The sequence below is a fragment of the Callithrix jacchus genome, chromosome 8 (assembly GCF_049354715.1).
Source record: "Callithrix jacchus isolate 240 chromosome 8, calJac240_pri, whole genome shotgun sequence".
In the NCBI taxonomy this organism is placed as follows: domain Eukaryota; kingdom Metazoa; phylum Chordata; class Mammalia; order Primates; family Cebidae; genus Callithrix; species Callithrix jacchus.
Window position 1 is genome coordinate 128,418,354 of NC_133509.1, and position 25,410 is coordinate 128,443,763.

General features: G+C 40.5%; 1 protein-coding gene across 50 annotated transcripts in view; it reads left to right on the forward strand.

The window, feature by feature from the left end:
* UNC79 (unc-79 subunit of NALCN channel complex) overlaps nucleotides 1-25,410 on the forward strand; it is a 287,437-nt gene that overhangs the window by 167,334 nt on the left and 94,693 nt on the right. For 32 of the 50 annotated variants that reach the window (XM_054240312.2, XM_078335677.1, XM_078335682.1 and 29 more), the window contains 6 exons: nucleotides 3,344-3,501; nucleotides 7,600-7,781; nucleotides 10,122-10,323; nucleotides 12,770-12,949; nucleotides 14,443-14,508; nucleotides 22,567-22,853. In XM_054240312.2, coding sequence (XP_054096287.2) covers nucleotides 3,344-3,501; nucleotides 7,600-7,781; nucleotides 10,122-10,323; nucleotides 12,770-12,949; nucleotides 14,443-14,508; nucleotides 22,567-22,853 — 1,075 coding nt within the window. The remainder of the gene's footprint in view (nucleotides 1-3,343; nucleotides 3,502-7,599; nucleotides 7,782-10,121; nucleotides 10,324-12,769; nucleotides 12,950-14,442; nucleotides 14,509-22,566; nucleotides 22,854-25,410) is intronic. The other 18 variants (XM_035261335.3, XM_078335658.1, XM_078335659.1 and 15 more) reach the window with 2 other exon arrangements.

The window sequence follows — 25,410 nt, forward strand, 5'->3', positions numbered from 1 at the left end:
AGAGGATCTACAGAAGCTTCTTCCCAATAAAACAGGGATTCTACAGCCACAGTGGGAGGAAGAAGCTGGGGAAAGGGAAAGCATAGACATGTGGCCGACCTGGAGTGGGGAAGATTAGGAATGACTTGGAGGGAACAGTGTGAAGTTCGAGACCATCAGCAGATTTGGACGAAAGGAGTGAAGGAACAGGGTCGAGAGTTAGGCAGATGCTCCATGAACTCAACATGGGAACACTAAATGGGCATTTTTTTTTTTTTATTGTGAAAGCAACCCCCCAGAATGTACACATGCCAAATGGACTGTTAGTGCCACGGGACCACCCACTCAGCCTTTGGGGTCCGTAGTCCAGACTTTATCCTTAAAGAGTCAGGTTTTCTCCTCAAAGTGTCACCCTGACACAAAAGCCATGACGGACAGTGAAAGGACCTGTGGAAAAGATGCTCTGCTTCTTTCCAAGCAAGTCTGCCCTAGCGAGCTGGGAAAGCGGTAGGGGACTGGCTGAACCCTGCTTCTGTCGTGGAAATGGGTTTCTAGCAGGGCTGTATGGTTGGCCTTCAGCTAGACTGGAAGTCCATGAAGGCAGAAATGATGTCTTCCTTTTCCTTTGCATTCTTCCTAGGGCCTATTGTGCCCTGGAAGCATCATCATCCTTGTCACCCTGATTGTGATAGCAGCGTGAGGTTTCTGAATACCTACTATGTGGCACACTCTCTGCACATCTCGTTTAATACGGCCCACACTGGGAGGACACGAAGCTTTAGAGAACGCGCACATGGTTATATAGCTCATTATGGCAGGGTAGGGATGAGATCTCTATTTGTGTGACTTCTGCTATTCTGATTAAGCATATGGTGTTTGAAAATCACTCCTGTTCGTTCTCTATAGCTCTGGTAGGTCTTCTAAAAAACAGCCGACTGGAGTGGCTCGTACCTCCATATGCTCTCTGTAAAATGGAGAGGGCATGTGTCCCTCTTCCCTTCGCTTACCAGTGCAGCATGAGCTTTTTAAAGACACAAATATAGGTGACCCTTGAACAATGGGGAGGTACAAATGTTGATCCCTGTGCAGCTGAAAATCCGTGTTAACTTTTCTCTTCCAAAAAACTTAACCTTTAATAGCTTACTGTTGACCAGAAGCCTTATGATGATAACACAAAGAGCTGATTAACACATACTGTGTATGTTTTGTGCACTACCTATTATATTCTTACAATAAAGTAAGTCAGAGAAAAGAAAACGTTATTAAGAAAATCGTAAGGAAAATACATTTGCAGTACCATACTGTATTTATCAATTCCATAAGTTTATGCCATCTGTTTACAAGATGATTTGTCTGTTTGAAATGGTGAGCAGCTGCAGACCTCAAGCGATGGTACATATCAAGCAATTCAACTTTTCCTAATAATGTCATGACTTTTCTCTGCTTCCTGGGAACATTTCCAGTGTCACTTCGTATGGGACCCATGGTGCTATTCAAGGTTTACGGTATTGCACTAAACACGATGAAAAAGACAAAAGAAACTTGAGGGACCACTTTTTACTGTGATTTGCAATTTACTGGAGAGAGGAACTGCTCACACAGAGGGACAACACTTGAGCTCGCCCAAAGAGCAGCAGGAGGTGGCTACAAAATTATTACCATAGGACCGCGTGTACCACAGTTGGCTTTATGCAGTTACGTTTTAATACTGCATCTTTACATTTGCTTAACATTTCTCTCCACTGTGAATGGTGCTATATAAGGTCTGTATGTGTTTGTGTGTATAAGTTTTGGTAAATTTTAACTTTTTATAATAGATGCATGTATAATTTATGGTAGTAGATGTTAGACTAGTAACTACGTATAATTTATACATTTGTGACATAACTTTCCTTAATTTTTTTCACTATTTTGAGCCTAGATGGTACATCTGTAAGGTTTTTTTAAATTGTAGCAAGTCTCCTAAAAAAATTCAATATATTTATTGAAAAAAGTCCATGTATAAGCGGACCTGCACAGTTTAAACCTGTGTTGTTCAAGGGTCAACTGTAGATTTGATTCTGATATTGACTCTGGAGTCAAATAGAAAACAAAATAAAACGGCAACATAAACAACCAAAAGGCATACTTTAAACAGTTGGAAAGAATGTAAACAATAATGTGTTATTTCTAAAATAGATTAAATTCAGAGTTATTCTGGTAGAACTCGATAGGAACTTAGCTGAAACTTTCTGAGGTGCAAGATGTTATCAGAGATCTCTTTCTCTGTCTTTTCCTCCTCCCCTTTTTCATTCCCTCCATGTCTCTTAGCCCTGTTCTAGCTTGGCTTTTTTTTTTGAGATGGAGTTTCCCTCTTGTTGCCCAGGCTGGAGTGCAATGGCACGATCTCAGCTCACCACAACCTCTACCTCCCAGGTTTGAGCGACTTGCCTGTCTCTGCCTCCTGAATAGCTGGGATTACAGGCATGCGCCATCACACCTGGCTGATTTTTTGTGTTTTTATTAGAGATGGGGTTTCTCCAATTGGTCAGACTGGTCTTGAACTCCCAACCTCAAATCATCTACCCACCTCTGCCTCCCAAAGCGCTGGGATTATGGGCTTGAGCTACCGTGCCCAGCCTTGCTTCTGAAATGGAACTAAGTGTTGGCTTCTCTGTTAAGTGCAGGCTGCCCCTGTGAGATGGGAAGGAGGGTCATTGGAAGCTACAGGCTGACATTGCCCTACATTCCTGATTTCTGGAGAGAGAGCCTCTGTCTGCCAGGGTGCATATCAGTCCCTGAAATAAGAGTTCTGTAATTCCCATACTTGGGTCATATGTCTACTCCTAGCTAATTATTTTATTCAGGCTGTTGAAGTTCTTTGGTGAGCCTGTGTTTGTGTTCCCCCTTATGAAAGCGAAGGTTGGGGGGCTTGGCTGATGACCTGTATGTTCTTGCAGAGGCTGTTATTCAGAGTAAAAGAGTTGTTCTTTGACGTCAGGCCAAACCAACCAAACTTCCCCTGTGTTCACTTTAAGAATATTTTTAAAAATCACATATTTCTCCATCATCCTAACATAACTAATTTTGACTTTGTATATCACTGAAGTCATTGTTCATTTTTATTGCTGAATTTACATTATGCAGATTTTTAAGTTATGAAATGTAATGTTAAGTGAAAGTGTTTTTCTCTAGTGTCACACTAAGAGGACAGAGCATAGGAGATGTTCATCAGAAGATGATCCTCTCGTGGATGAGTGTCTTTTCACCAAAAGGACCCCCACCCCTGCCTAGTAACTATGCTTGCCGTAAATTAAGAGGACAGGGTCTTTTTCTGGAAAGGTTGTGATGACTGTCACCACTTCACTTCTCCTTGATTCCCTAGCCTGTGGAGGGTCGTCAAATCGGAGTTCTCTCAGCTGTCTTCACTGGCAGTCCCTCTTCTCCTCCATGCCTTGTCACTTCCTCATGGTGCTGACATCTTCTGGACAATCATAAACGGCAATTTCAACAGCAAAGACTGGAAGATGAGGTTTGAAGCAGGTACCTCTGTGTTAGCTTAAAATTCATTCTGGGTCACACGGTACACTGGTGTCTAGTCACAGAATCTATTTTGGCACTTCCTTTCTCGTCTCTTCTTTTTAAAATACATTCTCCTGCTTGTTGGTGTCCCTTGGGGGTTCTGCTTTGGGCTTCCTCTCTAAAATAACAGCCTTTTGCAGAGTGGTCCTTGGGGGAGGGAGGTCCTGTCCAGTTTTGCGTAGGACAGACCCAGCTTATGCTTGTTACTCAAGTGTAACAATTAACTGCACCCATGTTTACTCCCAAACAGGTACTGGCTTGGATGCAGTCAACCTGTTAGTTCATTTGCATCAGAGTTGTGGGGAATGTTTGTTAAAATGCACATTATTAGGCTGCATCCTAGACCTACTGAATAAAAATCTCAGTGGGGGGGTGGGGGTGACGCCAGAAACTGAGATTTTTTTTTTTTTTTTTTTTTTTTGAGAAAGAGTCATGCTTTGTTGCCTAGGCTGGGGTGCAGTTAGTTGCACAGTCTCAGCTCACTGCAACCTCAGCCTCCTGAGTTCAAGTGATTCTCGTGCCTCAGCCTCCCGAGTAGCTGGGACTACAGGTGCATGCTACTAGGGCAGGCTAATTTTTGTATGTTTTAGTAGAGACAAGGTTTCACCATGTTGGCCAAGTCAACTCCTGACCTCAGGTGATCTACTTATCTTGGCCTCCCAAAGTGTTGGGATTATGGGCATGAGCCACTGTGCTGGGCCAGAAATGGAGATTTTTTAACAAGAGGTTTGAGAATCTCTGCTGATACCCTTGCCATTGAAGGATCAGGGACCAAGTCTGGCACAGCTTGCGTATAATTTCCTAGTAAATAGAACGGCAAATGCTCAGAGTAATGTGCTAAGGAAGGAACTTAGAAGGGTTCTGTTAGCCTATGTCTCCTGGCCCACTGTCACCCCAATCTTCTAGTAGTTCCATTCTTCGGGTGGCAGGCAGGGTCAGCATGCCATAGCGTGGCTTCTCAGAACAGTTCTATATGTTGGTGTCTCAAAAGTTTGGCACAGAAATGGAAGTTCCATCAGTGAGGTAACTATTATACCTTTAGTTCAGTTCCTTAATATGTGGCCACTTCAAAATGTTCTTGTTTTTTTTTTTTGAGATCGAGTTTCGCTCTTGTTACCCAGGCTGGAGTGCAATGGCGTGATCTTGGCTCACTGGGTTCAAGCAATTCTCCTGCCTCAGCCTCCTGAGTAGCTGGGATTACAGGCACGCACCACCATGCCCAGCTAATTTTTTGTATTTTTAGTAGAGACAGGGTTTCACCATGTTGACCAGGATGGTCTCGATCTCTTGACCTTGTGATACACCTGCCTTGGCCTCCCAAAGTGTTGGGATTACAGGCGTGAGCCACCGCGCCCGGCCCGGAATGTTCTTGTTTTTTTAATGCCCACAGGAGTCTCAGGGGTTAGATTATTTATATGATAGCACATCATGTTGTGGGGGTTAGGATTACTCTTCTGAATCATGGCTCTGGTTATGTTACTTTTCTTTCTTGCTTGGTTTAGTTTTTTTTTTTCTGAGATGAAGTCTCGCTCAGCTGCCCAGGCTGAAATGCAGTGGTGCAATCTCAGCTCACTGCAACCTCTGCCTTCCAGGTTCAAGTGATTCTCTTGCCTCAGCCTCCAGAGCAGCTGGGACTACAGGTGTGCGCCACCACACCTGGCTAATTGTTGTATTTTTAGTAGAGATGGGGTTTCGTCATGTTGGCCAGGCTGGTCTTTAACTCCTGACCTCAGATGATCCGCCTGCCTCAACTTCCTCAGTCTCATGTGCTGAGATTACAGACATGAGCCACTGCAACTGGCCAAGGTCATGTTACTTTTCTACTCAAGAAATTTTAATGGGTTTTTCTCAATGCCTAGAGAATAAAGTTCAGACTCCTTAAACTGCTATTCAAATGGTCTGACTGCAAGTGCAGACAGCCTCATTTCCTACTCTTCTGTCTACACACACCATGTCTGTGTTCTCACTGCTTCCTGCCTCCCCTCATGCATGTGCGGGCCATTCTGGGCTCTCCACCTTTCATCCTCTTTCCTTTAGGTCCCTACACAAATGCCACCTCCACTTGATCCACCTTCAGATGCCACCATTGAGGTTCACCTGCTAGGTCCCTGCTGTGGAGAGTGGTTTCTGTATCCCCTGATCTCCCATAGCATTTTATTTATATCACGCTAGAGGCATTTCCAGCTTTTTTAAAGTTACATTTCAGTTACAGTTGTACGTGTCATCTATTTTAGTCAATTTAACTTTGAAGTCAAGAGTTATGAATGATTCATCTTTCCACTTCTATCTCCTTCCAAGTGCCTGAGATAGTTTCTTAGTGGTATACTTATGTGTACTTAATATATATATTTTAAAATAAGTGAATAAGTGATTTTATTGAATAAATTAGATATATGCTAGGTACTATGGGAACAATAGAAAGAAGTACAAGAGCAGAGTGCTGTCGTCAGGAGGCTTCCAGTTTAATTGATGAGACCAAACATAAGCATGTAAGAAGTTGACAAATTATAAAAGGCATAAATATAATCAAGACCACAAAAGAAAACATTTCATATAATGAGCACATACTGCGTTCACAGATAGCTCATATTCTGAGCACACAAATGGTATATGTAAATTAGTGATATGCAAATGAGCAGTATTTTTACAGGAGTTCATGGGATGGAAAGGTCACTCTGAGAGATCAGAGAAGACTTTACAAAACAGAATTTCAGAGAGATTGTCTAAGGATGGTAGAATGTCAATAGGAAGAATATTGTAGGCCAGGCATGGTGGCTCATGCCTTTAATACCAGCACTTTGGGACGCCAAGGTGGGCAGATCACTTGAGGTCAGGAGTTTGAGACAAGCCTAGCCAGCATGGTGAAACATTGTCTCTACTGAAAATACTAAAGTTAGCTGGGCATGGTGGCACCTGTCTGTAGTCCCAGCTACTCGGAAGGCTGAGGCATGAGAACTGCTTGAACCTGGGAGGTGGAGGTTGTAGTGAGCTGAAATCATGCCACTGCACTTCAGCCTGGGCAACAGAGTGAGACTCTGTCTCAAAAAAACAAAACAAACAAAAGAATATTCTAGGCTGCTGGAAGAGCTTAAGTGAAGTATTGAAACGTCTTAATTGGCACTGCACTATATTGCTTTACTAGTATTGGAACTTTTTCTGTTGTTTTTTTGGGACAAGTCTTGCTCTGTGCCCAAGCTGGAGTGCAGTGTCACGATCTCGGCTCACTGCAACCTCTGCCTCCCAGGTTCAAGTGATTTTCCCGCCTCAGCCTACCGAGTAGCTGGGATTACAGGTGCATGCCACCTCGCCCTGCTAATTTTTGTATTTTTAGTAAAGATAGGGTTTCCCCATGTTGGCCAGGCTGGTCTCGATCTCTTGACCTCGTGATCTGCTTGCCTTGGCCTCCCAAAATGCTGGGATTACAGGTGTGAGCCACCACGCCTGGCCGCTATTGTAATTTTTTATAAAGCCATGCTTTAAGAGTGGCTGGAATTGTTCAACATTCATTTGCCGAATAATTCGAAATCTATCAAGTAAGGGTATATTTACAGCATGGAAGAAACGCCTGACTTCTATAGCCCCAGGAAATGTTGATTTGGTCTGCTGCTTCACATCATGACCTACTAAGAGTAGAGTAGGGGACCAGAATCCAGAGCTAGGAATGGTGGGCATCATTAACAGAGAGATGACTCTCTGTCATCAGCAGAGATTCTATGGAATGGCCACAGTTAGAAACAGAGGCATTTGGAATCATCTGAAATATAGCTGAAAGGTAAACAAATATGAAAAAACTATAAAAGACAACCCAGAATTAGATCAAGTCTGCATGGGAAAAAAGAGTTCTGCACTGAGTAGAAACAGTGATGTTTCACAGATGAAATGTAACACTAGAGATGGTGGCATTAGACTTGCCTGTTGGAATTTAAAATAAACCATGTGGGAGACCCAGAGTTAACTTTTTCTCTATGAGTTCAGTTCTCAGACTGGCTAAATAAATGTGTGTGCGTGTGCGTGTATGTGTGTGTATTCATATATTTTGCCTTCTCTTTTACATTGCAGTGGAAAAAGTGGCTGTAATTTGTAGATTTCTGGATATTCACTCAGTGACCAAAAACCACCTGCTGAAGTACTCCCTGGCACATGCCTTCTGCTGCTTCCTGACAGCGGTGGAGGATGTCAACCCCGCAGTGGCTACCAGAGCTGGTCTCCTGCTTGACACCATAAAGAGGCCAGCACTGCAGGTGACATGTGATGTGTGTTATCTGCTCCGAAGGTGGTCTGTGTCAGCACTACTAAATTGTTGCGTTGTCTTTGTTTGACCTGCTATAACAAAATACCATAAACCGGGTAGTTTATAAACAACAGAAATTTATTTTGCAGGTTGTCTGATGAGGGTCTGCTGTCTAGTTCATAGATGGGGCCTTTGCTATGTCTAGGGCCTCTTTCATAAGGGCACTAGTCCCATTCATTAGGGCCCTGCCCACATGGCCTAATCATTTCTCGAAGCCCCACCTCCTAATACTGTCATATTGGTGATTTAGTTTCAAAAGAGGAATTTGGAGGTGAGGGCCTTGCACACATTTTCATACCATAGCATCACATATAATATTGATGATGATGATGATGATGATGGAGATTTTTTCATTGGAAGATATATGCCAGAACCACATCTTGCTAAAAGACCCCTTGTTGTTATTTGTTGATACCATTTTTTTTTTAAAGAGAGAGTCTTACTCTGTTGCCCAGGCTGATCATAAGTCCCTGCAGCCTGAAACTCTTGGGCTCAAGTGATCCTCCTTCCTCAGCCTCCTGACTACCTGGGACTACAGGTATGCATCACCATACCCACCCAGTTTTTAACTTTTTTTTTTGTAAAGACAGGGTCTTGCTATATTACCCAGGTTGGGCTTGAACTCCTGGCCTCAAGCAATCCTCCCACTTAGGCATCCCAGATGCTGGGATTATAGGCATTAGCTGTAGTGCCTGGCCCATTTGTTGATACTTAATGTTCAGTCTTTGTTTATATGCTGATATAACTTTGGACAGGTGTAATTATTGCATAACGTGTGTGTGTGTGTGTGTGTGTGTGTATACACTGTCTCTAAATCCAGTGTAAGCCTCTTCCTGCATTTTAAGCCCAAGAAGCAAGGGCAAGCTTGCACGAACTGAAAGATTGAAGGATTATGCTGCCTGTGGCATATTCTTGTGTGTGTGTGTGTGTGTGTGTAAAATCTCCAGTTGTCTTCTGAATAATTATTCTCTGTTGATCTTACCAAGTACTTCTATGTCCTACCCCTTGCTTAGGGTCTGGAACATAGGAGGCACTCATTAGATGACAGCTGAATTAGTGAATGGGATGGTTGGATGAATTGCAATTTTTAAGTGTCATTCAGTTAAAAAGAGGGGGAATGGTAAACTCAGACACTAGAGGAACAGGTTCTCAATCCATTCCAACTTTGATTAATATTCTATGTTCCACTCGTATTCCAAGAAAACCAGGTGACTTTGCTTTTTTCAAATCATGAAATTTTGGATTGAAAGCAGATTTCTAGACCATTTTTTGTATATTCTAAAATGTAGCTTTGAAAGAATTCTCCTCTTAATGAAAACTACAGACCTTAAAACCAGATGTGGCCAGGCTTGGTGGCTCACGCCTGTAATCCCAGCACTGAGGCAGGCGGATCATGAGGTCAGGAGATCAAGATGATCTGGCTAACATGGTGAAACGCTGTCTCTACTAAAAATGCAAAAAATTAGCCAGGCGTGGTGGCACACACCTGTGGTCCCAGCTACTTGGGAGGCTGAGGCAGGAGAATCACTTGGACCCAGGAGGCAGACGTTGCAGTGAGCTGAGATTGTGCCGCTGCACTCCAGCCTGGGTGACAGAGCAAGACTCTGTCTCAACCTCCTCCCCCACAAAACAAAACAACAACAACAACAAAACCAGATGTATTTGACTTGAGGGTATTTGGATTAAATGGTTATTATTCAATGCATTAGAAAATAAATAGCATGCATTTAGTTCAGATTTCTGATTCCAAATTCAAGAGATATTCCACAGTGAAGAGAAATTCCTCTTCTACATTTTTCTTTTTCCTTTTTTTTTTTTTGAGATGGAGTCTTGCTCTATAGTCCAGGCTGGAGTGCAGTGGTGTGATCTTGGCTCACTGCAGCCTCCGCCTCCCAAGTCCTGGTTCAAGCAATTCTCCTACCTCAGCCTCCCAAGTAGCTGAGCTTACAGGCATGAGCCACCATACCCAGCTAATTTTTGTATTTTTTAGTAGAGACGGAGTTTCACCATGTTGGCTAGTCTGGTCTTGAACTCCTGACTTTGTGAGCCACCCACCTTGGCCTCCCAAAGTGCTGGGATTACAGGTGTGAGCAACTGTGCCCCACCCCCTCTTCTACATTTTTCTTTACTACCCAAACTTTCAATCAAAAAAGATTCTGGCGGGATCATTCTCCATTATAAGTTTGAATTGAGTAGGCTGCCTCGTTTCATTGACTTTGCTTAGTATATGGGCTTTAAAGTAACTTAGATGTTTATATCTGACTTTTTTTTTTAATCTCCTTTTCCCCAGGGTCTGTGTCTTTGTCTTGACTTCCAGTTTGATACTGTGGTTAAAGACAGACCCACAATTCTGAGCAAGCTTTTACTCTTGCATTTTCTTAAGCAGGATATTCCTGCTTTGAGTTGGGAGTTCTTTGTCAATAGATTTGAGACGCTTTCTTTGGAAGCCCAGCTACATTTGGATTGTAACAAGGAATTTCCTTTTCCTACAAGTAAGTAAAATGAAAACCCTCACAGTTTCCATTGTGCTTGCTTAGACAAAGAGAAGATATTGGCATGACATTTAATTCCTCTACAGAGGATGTCTTGACCTCATGCACTCAATTCATTAAATGCTTATTGAATAGCTACTGTAGTAACCTGTAGATTGAAGTATATCCTGCCATTTCCAAAATCAAAATTCTCATTTCCTTGACCTATGATAAATATATGGCTCTGTGTTCCTTAAATATGATTCAATCATTATGTTTATAACGTTTGTGAGGAATTTTGGGAAGCATATTTGCACCTTGCAAACTCACTCTTACTGCTTTCTAAATTTCAATAGTTTTTAGAACATAGGTGGTTTTGGGTTACACGGATAAGTTCTTCACTGGTAATTTCTGAGATTTTGGTGCATCCGTCACCTGAGCATTGTACATTGTACCCAATGTATAGTCTTTTATTACTCACCCTCCTCTCACCCTTCCCCCACCAAGTCCCCAAATTCCATTCTGTCATTTTTCTGCCTTTGCATCCTCATAGCTTAGCTCCCACTTATAAGTGAGAACATATGATTCTTGGTTTTCCATTTCTGCATTATTTCACTTAGAATAATAGTCTCCAACTCCATCGAGATTGCTGTGAATGCCATTATTTCATTCTTTTAAACGGCCAAGCAGTATTCCACGGCATGTGTGTATATATACATTTTCTTTATCCACTTGTTGGTTAATGGCATTTAGGGTGGTTCCATATTTTTTGCAACTGTGAATTGTGCTGCTATAAACATGCACGTGCAAATGTCTTTTTCCTGTAATGACTTCTTTCCCTCTGGGTAGATCAAATGATAGATCCACTTTTAGTTCTTTAAGGAATCTCCGTACCGTTTTCCATAGTGATTGTACCAATTTACATTCCTACCAACAGCGTAAAAGTGTTTCCTTTTTATCGCTCTCTCTGCCAGCATCTATTATTTTTAGATTTTTAAATTATGGCCATTCTTGCAGGAGTAAGGTGGTATCTGATTGTGATTTGAATTTGCATTTCCCTGATCATTAGTGATGTTGAGCACTTTTTCATGTTTGTTGGCCATTTATAGATCTTCTTTTGAGAATTGTCTCTTCATGTCCTTTGCCTACTTTTTGATGGGATTATTTACTTTTTTCTTTGCTGATTTGAGTTCTTTATAGATTCTGGATATTAGTCCTTTGTCAGATGCATAGTTTGCAAATATTTTTCCCCATTCAGTGGGTTGTCTGTGTCCTCTGTGGATTGTTTCTTTTGCTGTGCAAAAGCTTTTTAGTTTAATTAGGTCCTATCTGTTTATTTTGTTTTTGTTGCATTTGCTTTTGTGTTCTTGGTCACGAACTCTTTGCCTAAGCCAATGTCTAGAAGAGTTTTTCCAATGTTGTCTTCTAGAATTTTTATGCTTTCAGATCTTAGATTTAAATATTTAATCCATCTTGAGTTGATTTTTTTATAAGGTGAGAGATGAATATTCAGTTTCATTCTTCTAGATGTGTTTCCCAGTTATCCCAGCATCATTTGTTGAATAGGATGTCCTTTCCCTACTTTATGTTTTTCTTTGCTTTGTTAAAGATCAGTTGTTTATAAGTATTTGGCCTTGTTTCTGAGTTCTCTATTCTGTTCCATTGGTCTACAAGCTTATTTTAATACCAGTACCATGCTGTTTTGGTAACTATAGCCTTGTAGTATAATTTGAACTCCAGTAATGTGATGCCTCCAGATTAGTTCTTTTTGCTCAGTCTTGCTTTGGCTATGTAGGCTCTTTTTTTGGTTCCATATGAATTTTATTGTTTTTCTAGCTCTGTGAGTAATAATGATGGTACTTTGATGGGAATTGCATTGAATCTGTTGCCCAGGCTGGTGTTTAGTGGTGTCATTATAGCTCACTGCAGCCTCCAACTCCTGGGCTTAAACAATCCTCCCAGCTAATCTTCCTGAGTAGCTGGGATTATGGGTGTGAGCCACTATACCTGGCTGATTTTTCTTTTTTTGTAGAGATGGGGGTCTTACTATATTGCCCAGGCTGGTCTCAAACTCCTGGCCTCAAGGGATCCACCATGGCCTCCCAAAATGCTGAGATTACAGTCATAAGCCACCACACCTGGCCTATTGCTCAGTTATTAATCAGTTACCTACAGCTCTGAATAGGTGGAGAAAAGACTTTCATCACTCAACTCATTTCAGTGATAACAAAATCACTCAAATCCAATGATAACAAAATTAGATAATTTAATCTTGTGGTCTAAGCAGAAAAAAAAATCATGATAGGCAATAGTCATTTTTTTATGTAAGACTTATCATAAAGGGAGATGTATGGCCATGAAAAACGTGTTTTAATATTGAATCTCTACACAGATGGATTGTTATAGACTAGGTGGATTACACAGCCAGTAAAGGAGAGTTATAGTCTCTTTAATTCCTTTTGCAAAGCCATCACTGCTGTGAGAACCAATGTTGCTAACCTCAGCGACGCAGCCTTGTGGAAGATCAAGAGAGCTCGCTTTGCAAGGAACCGCCAGAAGAGTGTACGTTCCTTGAGGGACAGCGTGAAAGGGCCAGTGGAATCCAAGAGGGCGCTCTCCCTCCCTGAGACCCTGACCTCCAAAATTCGTTGAGTATCTTCTTCCATCCTCCCGTTAAATCTGTTTAATGTCTTTCTGGGGCTGACCTGTCTTGCTGAATGTTCACAGAGAGTATAGCATGTTTATCAAACTGAGTGTGTTTAATAAGTTTGGCTTTCAGATTCCCTAGAGAATCACCCCAGGGGTAGAAATGTCTAGGGTTGCTTTTGCTAGTTTGCTGGGGTAGCAAAGCCCTGACCCAGCAGCAGACGTTTTTGAAATGTAAAAGGCAGCGAATGCATTGATGCTTGGCATGCAACTTAGAAGAAACATTTATTCCTAAATCCTAGAACACCAAAGTTTGCACCACCAGTCTTGTATCCTAAGAGCTTTCTGAATAAGACTTAGACAATAAGACCTATGGCAGCTAAAGAGGGAGAGTTGAAATTTGGAATGTATTTTATAATGTTTGGGAAAAGGAGCCACACAAGCCCCCTCCCCAGACAAACCAATAATAGTGGTTGCTTTTGAAATAGAGAAATCAAGCTGAGAAGTTGAATTTCTGTGCATCTTCACCAGATAATTTATAAATAAAAATAAGCTTCATTGCCAATTTTTTTTAAAAGACCATATATATGTGTTCTATAAAAGGCCTTTCTTTATAGTAAAGGGAATTAAAGTTTTAAAGGGAATAAAATTTTCCTTAAATTACCAAATGACTAGATAAACTCTAATGATTAGTAATGACTCATGAAGGACAAATAATTAAAAATTCATCACTAAATCACCATACTAGTGAAGGAGTATGTTTAAATATATTACTAACTTGTAAAATTTATTAAATGATTTAATCTTTGAATAATCACTGTGAGGTTAATAAAATGATGACCCAAAATGTATTTCTTATCCCGTCAGAAGTTGAAAGATTTGTTTTTCATTGACATTCATTAGAAGACAGCCTTATAGAACATAACCATTTTTAATCATAAATAAGATTTGATTTTATTCATTACATTTTCTCTATTTTATGATAAGCTATGGAAATGTGTTCTTTTAAACTTTGGGAGAGTTAAATAATGAATGAAATCCCTTTAAGCAGTCAATAACCCAATTTTTCAGGGAGCAAATATAATCATAGGTGGTCATTTAAGAATAATCAATGACAGTGCTAGGCCCTGGGTGAAACTGTTTAAATCCTAGAAACCAATACCTAGATTAAAAAAATAAAAAATTTTATATGAGTTTCCCAGCTCTGTTTATAGCTTAACTGATCAGTTTGGAATATAAAGTTTATTTATTGTTATTTCTTGTTCATGAATTCACATGACAGTTTTGAAGATGAAGTAACACTGAAGGATGTTCTTACAATTCAAATAAAAACTGCAAAACTTTTGTTGCATAAACAACTTTTATGTGATGTTAATTACAAATGGAAAAATGAAACCTGCCCCTACTAATCCAATATGGTTAGCACTGAGTGTATTTTCTAGGCTCCAGTTGTCTGTAATGCTTATTTAAATAGAGTTGTTGTTGATTTTTAAGCTATGAGGTTGACCAGGCATGAGCAGTCTGCTCCAGCTCTCGGTGGGACACCTGAACAGACGCCAGGTGGGTACTTCTGACGTTGAAGGGCCGTGTGCAAGTGTCTACCACAGGTGGACAAGGGAGAGAATGCAGTGTCTCTAACTGGACCAGAGTGATATACTTAGGATTTGCGAGCTCAAAAGGGTCTTACCCCAGATGTTCACGTGTTTGAGCACCTGATATGGCAATTCTTTCCATTTTGTTATTAACAGATGGCTTTTGATCCCATTAACTTTTGGTCCAGTAAGAAGCATCCTATCACCTGAGTATGCACCTTTCCCCAGAGAGCCAGTATGACTAGAGCTATACATAGTATTTATATTTGTATGTGTCTTTACACATAGAAATATTTTGTTCATATAATCTGCTATAGGAAAACCATACATTTCATTTACATTTTAAAAGGTTATACATTTGAACCACCATCATCTGCTCATCCCCTTAGCCATTCCTGACTCTTTGCAACTCTACATGCATTTCTGTTTCTCAGAGAAAGGAGAATTTCCACTGTTTGGGAGACCATAGGATCATTTTCAGCATGATACAGTTTAATGATCATTTGGTGTTCCACGATATATTACAATTTATCATGAAGTAGCCTAAGAGTTGAAAGGGCATTGGCAAAGAGATTCCACACGAATGATGCTGGAACTCACTGGGAAGATTGTGAAGGTTCTCAATACCTGCTTATTAGTTAGAAACAAACTTCGTAACTACCACCCATGCTATAGAACATTTGAGTTTTCATCTAAGACTACTGGTTTTAAGATAAACTTACAGAATGGTACAGACAGTCTCAGAAGGAACATTTATCATGTGCATTTTGTATTATAAAAAGGACATTTGAAAGAAAGGGAGTCAGGAGTGGGAGAGGAGAGAGAAAATCCCAGAGATCATGCATGCCGACAGCAGATGGTGGCCGAAGTGTCCTTTCTCTTTGAAAATTGATGAGAAGAAAAGAATAGCAAACTTCTGGTAGAGTCCCACGTCACTTGTGTACTCTACTGTGCTGTTCCTTTTTTAAAAACAGAATACAAATAAGAACTTCTGATTCAAAGCTTCATTAGAAATATGAAATTCATGCAGTTCCCCTTCAATGGGGAATTTTTGAGATTGTACTTAGGCAGTTTCATGAATTTATTTTACTCTAGCTTGCCTCTTTGTCTTCAGGCTTAGCTGAAAAGCTAGCGTTTCATAATAATTATCCACTTTAACAATCCAACTTAGAGTCTCCTCACATCTCTGAGGGAAAACACATACATGTGTTTCTTGAGTTAAAAAATGCCTTCAGGCATCTAATTATTCCGCCGAAAGTGGCCAGATGGAAAAGAGGCAGATAACAGCATTGTTTAGATTAAATATGAGGCTGAAACTTCAGGAAAGGTAATTTACATGACACCATCATAAGCAAAACTTGCTTGGATATGGAAATAGCTGGCTCAGCTTATAAGGCAGTTTCAAACTACTATAGGGTTCCATTTTTACTAGACCTTGACTGTTTCTAACTTGGAAGCAAGGACATGCCAGAATTATCATAGGATCATGCAGAATGGTTTAAGACAGTCATTAAATGGAAACTGAAGAACTTACTACTTAACTAACATACTTTTGTTTGGTCCAAGTAATGAGTGCCTCTGTGCAGACCTCTTATTGACGAGGCTTGAAATAAAGCGGATGTCCCTTTATACAATAAGACATATTAAATTGCAGTGTAGGTCAAACTTTTTGGCATTGGATTTACAATTTATGACTCTCTGATCTTAGCCTTTACATGGTACTCACAGCAAATGGAATAGAAAATTCTGTTTTCTATAAAAGGTATACTCTGCAAGGTTTGTAGAGAGTTGCATTCCTTTGTGACTTTTATGAGTCAAATCAAAGGCTTTGTGCATATAAATAAAATTCATAGAATCTTATAGCTGAAACCTTAGCAATGTGTTAACAGTCTCATTTTATAGAGGAAGAAACTGAGATTCTCACAAAAGAACAAGCTTGTTGGTGACAAGCCCAGAGGTCCTGAGCTCTGTAACAAGGCCTGTAACTGCCAGTAGGAATTCAGCACCTTCCTTTCATCCTAATTGATGAGATACACAATCTTTTTAACTGCTAATCTACAATTTGTATGATTAGACCTAAGGACTACTTTTGCTGGTGCTGTAAGAACCAGGAATTTTTTGACTTCGTGTATTTAGAACACTGATGAAGACTGAATAGAATACAGCAGTTGTCATATTATATAAGCACAATACTGAACTAATGGTATCAGTCCCATGTGAACATAGGGTGCTTAATTATGTCATGTTCCTCTTTGCCTGGAATGCATAATTAAACAACAATAGGTGTATAATAATGATAATCCTTCATCTCTCTCTCTCTATAGTACTATAGAACCTCTTTACTTACAGGAAAACTGATGTAGTGAGGGATTAAGCGATTCTGCTTAGGTGATTTCTTTTTTTTGTTTTTTGAGATGGAGTTTCGCTCTTGTTACGCAGGCTGGAGTGCAATGGCGCGATCTCAGCTCACCACAACCTCCACCTCCTGGGTTCAAGCAATTCTCCTGCCTCAGCCTCCCGAGCAGCTAGGACTACAGGCATGCGCCACCATGCCCAGCTAATTTTTGTATTTTTAGTAGAGATGGTGTTTCACCTTGTTGACCAGGATGGTCTCGATCTCTTGACCTCATGATCCACCCACCTCGGCATCCCAAAGTGTTGGGATTATAGGCGTGAGCCACCGCACCCGGCCTAGGTGATTTCTTAAGGTCACATATGACTAACTAGTTAGGAAGAGAACTGCTGCTGGCATCCAAGGGATTTGACTTGCTTTCTTTGTACTACAACTACCTCTTGATGAACTGGTCTTAGGGCGCTTCTGCCCTGTGGGACATGGGGACACCAATCTGGTTATGGAGTTGGCTGGACTTTTCAGGCCTGCTATGGAACTTAAGACCATGAGTGTCCAGACCAAAGGACCTTCCCAGTTAGGACCCTAGACTGGTCCAGAGCTATCTCCATCCCTCATGGGACTTGCATACTCCAAGTTCTGCTTCAGCCTACAGGGAAATCTGGAGATCTCTTGGCCTTCATTTGTATCCATAAGAGAAGGTGCCCAGTACTAGTTAGGACCAATAAAACACTCTTGCTTTGACTTTTCCTGTCTCCTTATTGTCCCAGCCTAGAATTTCAAATAACTTTTCTCTGGGCACTTTCTTTCTTTCTACAGATGGTTTACAATTCACTTCTTCACTTACAAAATGCCAGTTGACCATTAGGATCCAATAAGTCAGAGTACAGTTGTTTTTAAAGGAATACTCTTGTTTGAAGTTATATTTTTGGGAAATGACAATTTTTTGTTCAACAAACATTACAAATATTTTTTTTGAGATGGGGGTCTTGCTATGTTGCTCAGGCTGGTCTCGAACTTCTGGGCTCAAGGGATCCTCTCTCCTCAGCCTCCCAAGTAGCTTGGATTACAGGTGTGTGCCACAAATGCTTGTCCAACAAATATTTATAGTACACCTACTGGACTAGGACATATGAAGAATACAAAGATGCATCAGAAATTTTTATACTCTTAACTTGCTTATGGCCAAGTATGGGATATGAAGTATGAACATCAGTAAATCCTCATTTTGAGTGAAAGTGACAGTATGTAGGATGAGTCATGTCAAATGCAAAGGGAGGGGAGCTTTCTACCAGCTGGAGGCATCAGGAAAGTTCTCATGTACAGGTGGCTTTTCAGCCACGCTTGCCTGGTGGATGAGACATAAACACATGATGATAGGATGTGAGAAAGAAAGGAGAAAAGGCAGGGATGGGGAGCATAGGAGGATGTGAAGTTAGCCACTGCCCCAGGAGTGGACATGTGCATGCGCAATGGAACGCTGAGGTGTGGGGGTGGGGAGATGAGCGAGGCAGTGGAGTGAGAGCTGCCTCTGGAATGCAACCTCATTTACAGTGCTTACTCACTGGCTGCCCTCAACCAAGTGCAGAGTGAGCTTGCTGTTTGTTGGTTTGACAGAAGGGTCAGTGAGCCAATTCCCTTAGAAATATGTTCCCATATTCCTGCTTTTCTGGGACTTTATCAATTTTTCTCCTATATAGAATATAAATTCTGACATATTTATTTGAATTTAGTGCATTTCAACAGACATTTATGTATCATAAGCATCTACTGTATGTCAGACATTGGCCCCTATCCTGTGAGGGATATAAAAATGGATAAAATATGGCGTTTGCATTCAAGGAGCCTATGTTCTTATTGAAGTATTAAGGCAAATGAATACACAAGATGTTCTCCCTTGCATAACTGTTGTTGGCCACATGGGAATTAGGAAGTGCAAAAGGAAGTTTTCCTCCATTCTTTTATCCTCTCCTGTCTTCCCTCCTTTCTTGTCCTTAGAAACTCAAAGAATTTAGGGATCACATCCAATTGCTGGAAGATTGGGTATATGTAATGAGAATGGCTTTTGGGGACCAGTTGATAGCACAAAATTTTAGGGGGAAGGTAGAGAACCACCTTGCAAGGTGAAGAGAGCACCATGAGAAAAGATGCAGGGAAGAAGAAATGTTGGCTCCCTCCTGAGATCCACGAGTAGCCCAGCTTGTAAGAATGTCATTTCAGGTGAAATAATAGGAGATAAGTCTGGAAAAGCAGAACCTGATCTTGCCTGGTTTCAAATCATCTGAATAAATAATGTTATGTTACACTTTGGAGTTTCAATCAATTATACTGTGGACAGAGTGTAATGGACTCAGTCCACATTAAAGTTATGGTAGGAATAGCTCTGCCTCCATAATTATGATTATAAATCTGATTATATTTTCTCTTTATAGAAAATATAAAATCCGACCCCTTAATGTGTTAAATCTCTATGGTTAGGACAGATATAGGAATTTCACAGACTAGAATTCAAAACTAGTAAGCGTTTTGTTTTCTTTAGAGAAAATACTGGTAGGCATTTAGTTTTAAAATGGAAATTTCATACCTTTTCTAGGTTAAAACATAATTATTGTCTTTATCGATAGAGAACATTTCAGCTTATCTACAGCTTATTTTTCTTAGGGATTGTATTAAGGTAACTTTTCTTTTTGAAGAGGGCAGCAGTCACAAGCTTACTCTATTTCAAAGAGAGGCAATAAATAAAGCGCACACTTGTAAAGCCTACACTGGAGAGGTAAATTATTAGCATAAAAAGAGATGAAAATTTTTAATGCAAACGTTTTTATAAATTAGTTCTTTTTTCAGCACGTTTGTTAAAGATCACTCATTACTTGCTATTCTGGGAAAGCAGCAAACTTAAGATCAGTGAAAATGAATCCACAGTGAGATGGGCACGTATGGAATGACAGTCATCAGGAAAATATGATGTCGTAGGAAAACTCGAGGTTACACATTTTTTAGAAACGTGCCCACTTGCAGTGAGAAGAGTTCTAAAACATCTAAGCTCAAGTCTGGTGGTCTGTTTTCTAGACTTGGATTGTGATGGAAGGAAACAGGGACAGGGTCCTAGCTGGGCCTTGCTAGGAGCGCCCTTTTTCTGTATTGAGGTCCCTGTATTCTCTGAACTATAAAACAAAGGAGCAAACTTCCTCTCAAAGGCTCTCCAGTTACAGTTTTTAAGTTCAGGACTTTGGAATTGAGCCAGTGTGGACATGAGGTGGCTGAGCAGGACTGAGTGATACATGTTCTCTTCCATCTTGCACTGCAGAGCTAAGAGGAATTGAGGATTGAAGCTATGTTGTAACAGCCATTACTTGCTGCTGCGACAACATTGAACCCTGCAGGGGACTCTGTCACATTCTTGGCCCAAACTTTTCCAAAGCAACAATGTCCTTTTAGTTGTAAAGTAATATTCTGGTGGAAAAAAAATCAAGAGCAAATATTTTTCTTTTCTTTTTTTTTTTAGACAAAGTCCTGCTTTGTTGCTCAGGCTGGAGCAGAGTGGAATGATCACAGCTCACTGCAGCCTCAACCTCCCAAACTCAAGTGATCCTCCTGCCTCAGCCTCCCAAGTAGCTGAGACTATGGGTGTGCACCACCATGCCCAGCTAATTTTTGTATTTTTTGTAGAGACTGGGTCTCATCATGTCGTCCAGGCTGGTCTCAAACTCCTGGGCTCAAGTGATTCTCCCATCTCAGCTTCCCAAAGTGCTGGGATTACAGATGTGAGCCACTGTGCCCAGCCTGAGTAAACTATTTCTCAATGCTGAAAAAATAGTTCTGTAATCTTTTTCTATTTTGCCTTACAAGGATTTACATAGGTATTGTATCTGGTCAAGTCCCATATTACAAACATTTAATTTAATGACATACAGTGACGTTTCACATTTCCAGCCTCTCATTGAAATAGGGTGTTCCACATAAATTGTTTTTTTTTCTGATGCATGCCTAATAAGTAATTATAATATTAACAATGTATTGATCACCCCACATGTGAAACACTGTAATAAACAAATCCTTAGGTTTTATTTGAATAATTTTATTTGAAAACAGTTCTGTAAAGTATATCATACGTATTTATTCATTCATGAACAGATTCTATGAGACAGAAAAGTGTGAACGTCCTGGACTCATACTGAAATGTGTCAGATGTTTTTCTCTGTATTAGAGGCTCTCACACTAAGCCACCTCTCTTGCCTCTTCATTTACTGTCAACTGTCCCTTCCTAGCAGCTCACTTTTGAACAGACCAACATTCTTCTGATTGTCTGGGAAGCTTGACAACCGTGCGTGTTACCTTATGTGCAGGTCTAAACTGGTAAATTCTGAATTTGACCTTCATACTACTGTCCCAGAGAAAAAGTATTTGGGCTTGAGACAGCAAATTTCTGCAATTCCCAGAAACATTTCTTATGCCTCGCTTCTCTTGGCTGTGTCCTGGAAGGCTGAGATTTTGCCAAATGAACTGAGGCGTTAATAGGTATAAATTACTACGTAACTCTTTGTTGCATCCTTTACGCCATCATTATAACGGATGTAACCAAGGCTTGGTTTATAATGGTTTACAACCAAAGCTTGTCATCATTTAGTAGAACGTTTCCTTGCGGGATGAGGATGAGAATATCAGTGTGCCGATCTAATCCACCAGGCAAAATCTTTGTTTTCAATTTAGAAATTCTAATACTGCTTATCAAAAAAAAAGGACAAGAGTAGTTTAAATAAGCCCCAAACCATAAATATGGAAGAGCAAATATCACTCTTCCTTCTCCCAAAGCTCTAATTCAAACCTGCTAAGAAGGGGCAGAAAAACAAAGGGAGGCAGGATAATTTCTCACTTTGAAAAATAACGGAGAAAGTCAATGTCAGGGAGCTGCTCAGATACCATTATTTACTAGGTCAAGAGGAAGCAAGGGCTAAGGTATATTTTCTTTTCCTTTCCATGTGAACTTTCTGCTCACCTTCATGTGGTGTTTTTCTGTTTTTAAAAGTTCATGCTTTGCTCTCTTTGTGTGTCCTCTCCCTCCCTTGTATGTTTCTCATGACATACAGCAGGGCTTATAATTTGCTATTTGTAATTTTGACTATTTTATTTAAAGAGTACCTATTGTTAATATCTCATGATTTGGAAAAGAACTTTTTTTTGCACCAGCTGATTCATGAGCATAACTGAATTGAGACAATAATTTAAACAAAATAACCCAGTGGTTTTGGCCTCAGTGGATTTTAGACTATAACGTTTGTGGTTACTCTTACATGCTTATTTTACAAAGCTGGAAGAAAAACTTTATTACTGAGGATAAAACTTTGCCAAGATATTAAAAATTTTGCTAAATGCAAAATGTATTTAGGCATTTCTCTTGCTGTTTGAGGATACTATTCCTCAATAGCACTCTATTTTCATTTCCATTCCCTTAATTCCTCCAAATTACTTGGTTGTTGATGAACGCAATAACTTTTACCCCGGATTAACTCTCTGCCTACTAGGCCATACTGTGCCTTTAAGTTCCTTAAAGTCTGTCTGGAGCAGAAAGTTTAGTAGAAGCGGAAACAAGGGTGCTATGTCAATATCTAAGAGAGATTTTAGTGTCACTTTACTTGTGAGGGAGCCACCCACTGACAGCCTTTCTTGTACTGACAGGACAACAATCTCCTGAGAATGACAACACCATCAAGGACCTGCTCCCAGAAGATGCTGGGATCGACCACCAGACAGTTCACCAGCTGATTACAGTGCTCATGAAGTTCATGGCCAAGGATGAGAGCAGCGCTGAGTCAGACATCAGCAGTGCGAAGGCCTTCAACACGGTCAAGCGACACCTGTACGTCTTACTCGGCTATGACCAACAGGAAGGTTGCTTCATGATTGCACCTCAAAAAATGCGCCTGTCAACTTGCTTTAATGCATTCATTGCAGGAATTGCCCAAGTAAGTGTAATAACAGCTTTCGGAAGTCACACCCTTACACTTTCAGTAGAAGCAAGGCATTACATTCCATGTGGCCAACATTGGTTCCGTGGAAAGGTTTGTACAAATTGCTTGGTATTATGCAGGAGTATGTGGAGGGGAATGTGAAGATGAGTAAGAATTAGTAGCCTGGCTGAGGAAGAGTGAGAGAGACTCAGTGTGTGTGTGTGTGTGTGTGTGTGTGTGTGTGCGCGCGCACGCGCGTGTGCGCACGAGAGAGAGAGAGAGAGAGAGAGAGAGAGAGGGAGGGAGAGATGCTAATCTTGTAGCATGTGAAGAACGTGCTTTGATATGATAGTTACATAATCATTTTAGAATATTTGGTTTCTAGATAACATGCTTATTTTTTTTCAGTCTCTAAAAATACTTAAATTTGGTTTGTTAATTCTATTTTAGAAATTGTAATTTTAGTTTATATTAATTTTAATTATATCTTACTAAATCTTTCTAGTTAGAAGGAGGTTCTAATATTCACATGTTCTAATACTTTGTTTATTTAGAACAGCTAAGTTTGGAGATACGTAAAGCCTTTTTTTCTCTGTGTGGTTCAGCTACTTTCCATTTGGTATGACACACTCAAATTTACATTTATCTATTAAAATTGCCATTGTATTAAATATTGTCATATACAGTAAAAAAAAAAAAGAATTGGTAGCTTGGTATCATCAAGGGAGTGTGGGAGGTTTTTTTTCTTTTGTAAAATATACATAAAATTTGCCATTTTAACCATTTTTTGTGCAGTTCAGTGGCATTAGGTGCTTTCATGTTGTGCAACCATCACCACTGTCCATCCTCAAAACTTTCGTATCATCCTAAACTGAAACTCTACCCATTAAACAATGAGGGAGTGGCCAAGTGCTGTGGCTCATGCCTGTGATCCCAGCACTTTGGGAGGCTGAGGTAGGTGGATCACAAGGTTAGGAGTTCAAGACCAGCCTGGCCAATATGGTGAAACCCTATCTCTACTGAACACACACACACACACACAATTAGCCAGGCATGGTGGTGGGCACCTGTAGTCCCAGCTACTCAGGAGGCTGAGGCAGGAAAATCACTTGAACCTGGCAGGCAGAGGTTGCAGTGAGCCAAGAGCGCACCATTGCACTCCAGCCTGAGTGACAGAGCGAGACTCCCTGTAAAAAAAAAAAAAGAAAAAGAAAAAGAAACATAGTATAGGATTTTTTTTGTTTGTGTAGTTTAAACAAAAAATCCTCTTCCCTTTTTGGCTTCAGGTGGAGAGAGTTGAGTTAATCATGCAACTTAACTTCATGCTGCACCATCATCATTGGCTTTTCATGTGCATCTGCTACTTCTAACTGCTACATTGCATGCCATGGTGGACATATACCACCCCTAGTGATGGACACTCATATTGCTCCCAATGCCTCACTACCCCAAATGGTTCAGCAATAAACATCCTTATACATGCACCTTACATCTCACATCAGCCAATGTGAGAATTCCTTAGGGAGATGGATCCAGAATTGCTGGGTCGTGGGGCAAATGTATGCCTAATTTGGTCAGTGCTACAAATCTGACTCTCCAGAACAGCTGCACCAATCTGCAAAGATGTAGGAGTTGGGGCTAGAGAGATGCGGATATGAATTTCAGCTCTGCTGCTATTAACTGCTAGGGCTTCGGCACTCTGCTTGCTTCTTGGTAACACAGATTTCCTTTTCTGAGAGATTAGAGAAAACATATTGCAAACACCTTGATCAATGCTTGTCTCATGGTAGGAATTCAGTAGATTATAGTTGTTATTGTCAATTAGCTCAAATAAATTATACTATAATGAGCACAGATAAGCAACGGGAGAGCAATATGCATGTGGTTGTCCCTTGCTGACGCTGATAACTGGATGGATCACTGCTAATTCTTAGCTGTCGCTGTTTCAGATACCAAACCCTCCCTCCCTCTTCCCCTACCCTCTGAATCCACATTATGCCTGTTCATTTTAGAACTATAAGCTAAAAATTAAAAATTAAATTTTTATATTGGGTTTGTTTAACTCCAGAAAACCCATGTCAAAAATAACTTCCTAACATTTTGGCATATATTGCTCCCTCCAAATTTATACATAATTTCATACTCACATATGTATGTCTACACATTTTTTTGTTTCGTTTTGAGACGGAGTTTTACTCTTGTTACGCAGGCTGGAGTGCAATGGCACGATCTCGGCTCACCTCAACCTCCGCCTCCTGGGTTCAAGCAATTCTCCTGCCTCAGCCTCCCAAGTAGCTGGGACTACAGGCACGCGCCACCATGCCCAGCTAATTTTTGTATTTTCAGTAGAGACGGGGTTTCACCATGTTGACCAGGATGGTCTCAATCTCTTGACCTTGTGATCCACCTGCCTCGGCCTCCCAAAGTGCTGGGATTGTAGGTGTGAGCCACCATGCCCAGCCATCTACACATTTTTTAAATGATAGGTTCATATTATACATACTGATATATATATGCAACCTTTTAAAAATATTTTTATTTCAGTAGGTTTTTAAGGAACAGATAGTGTTTG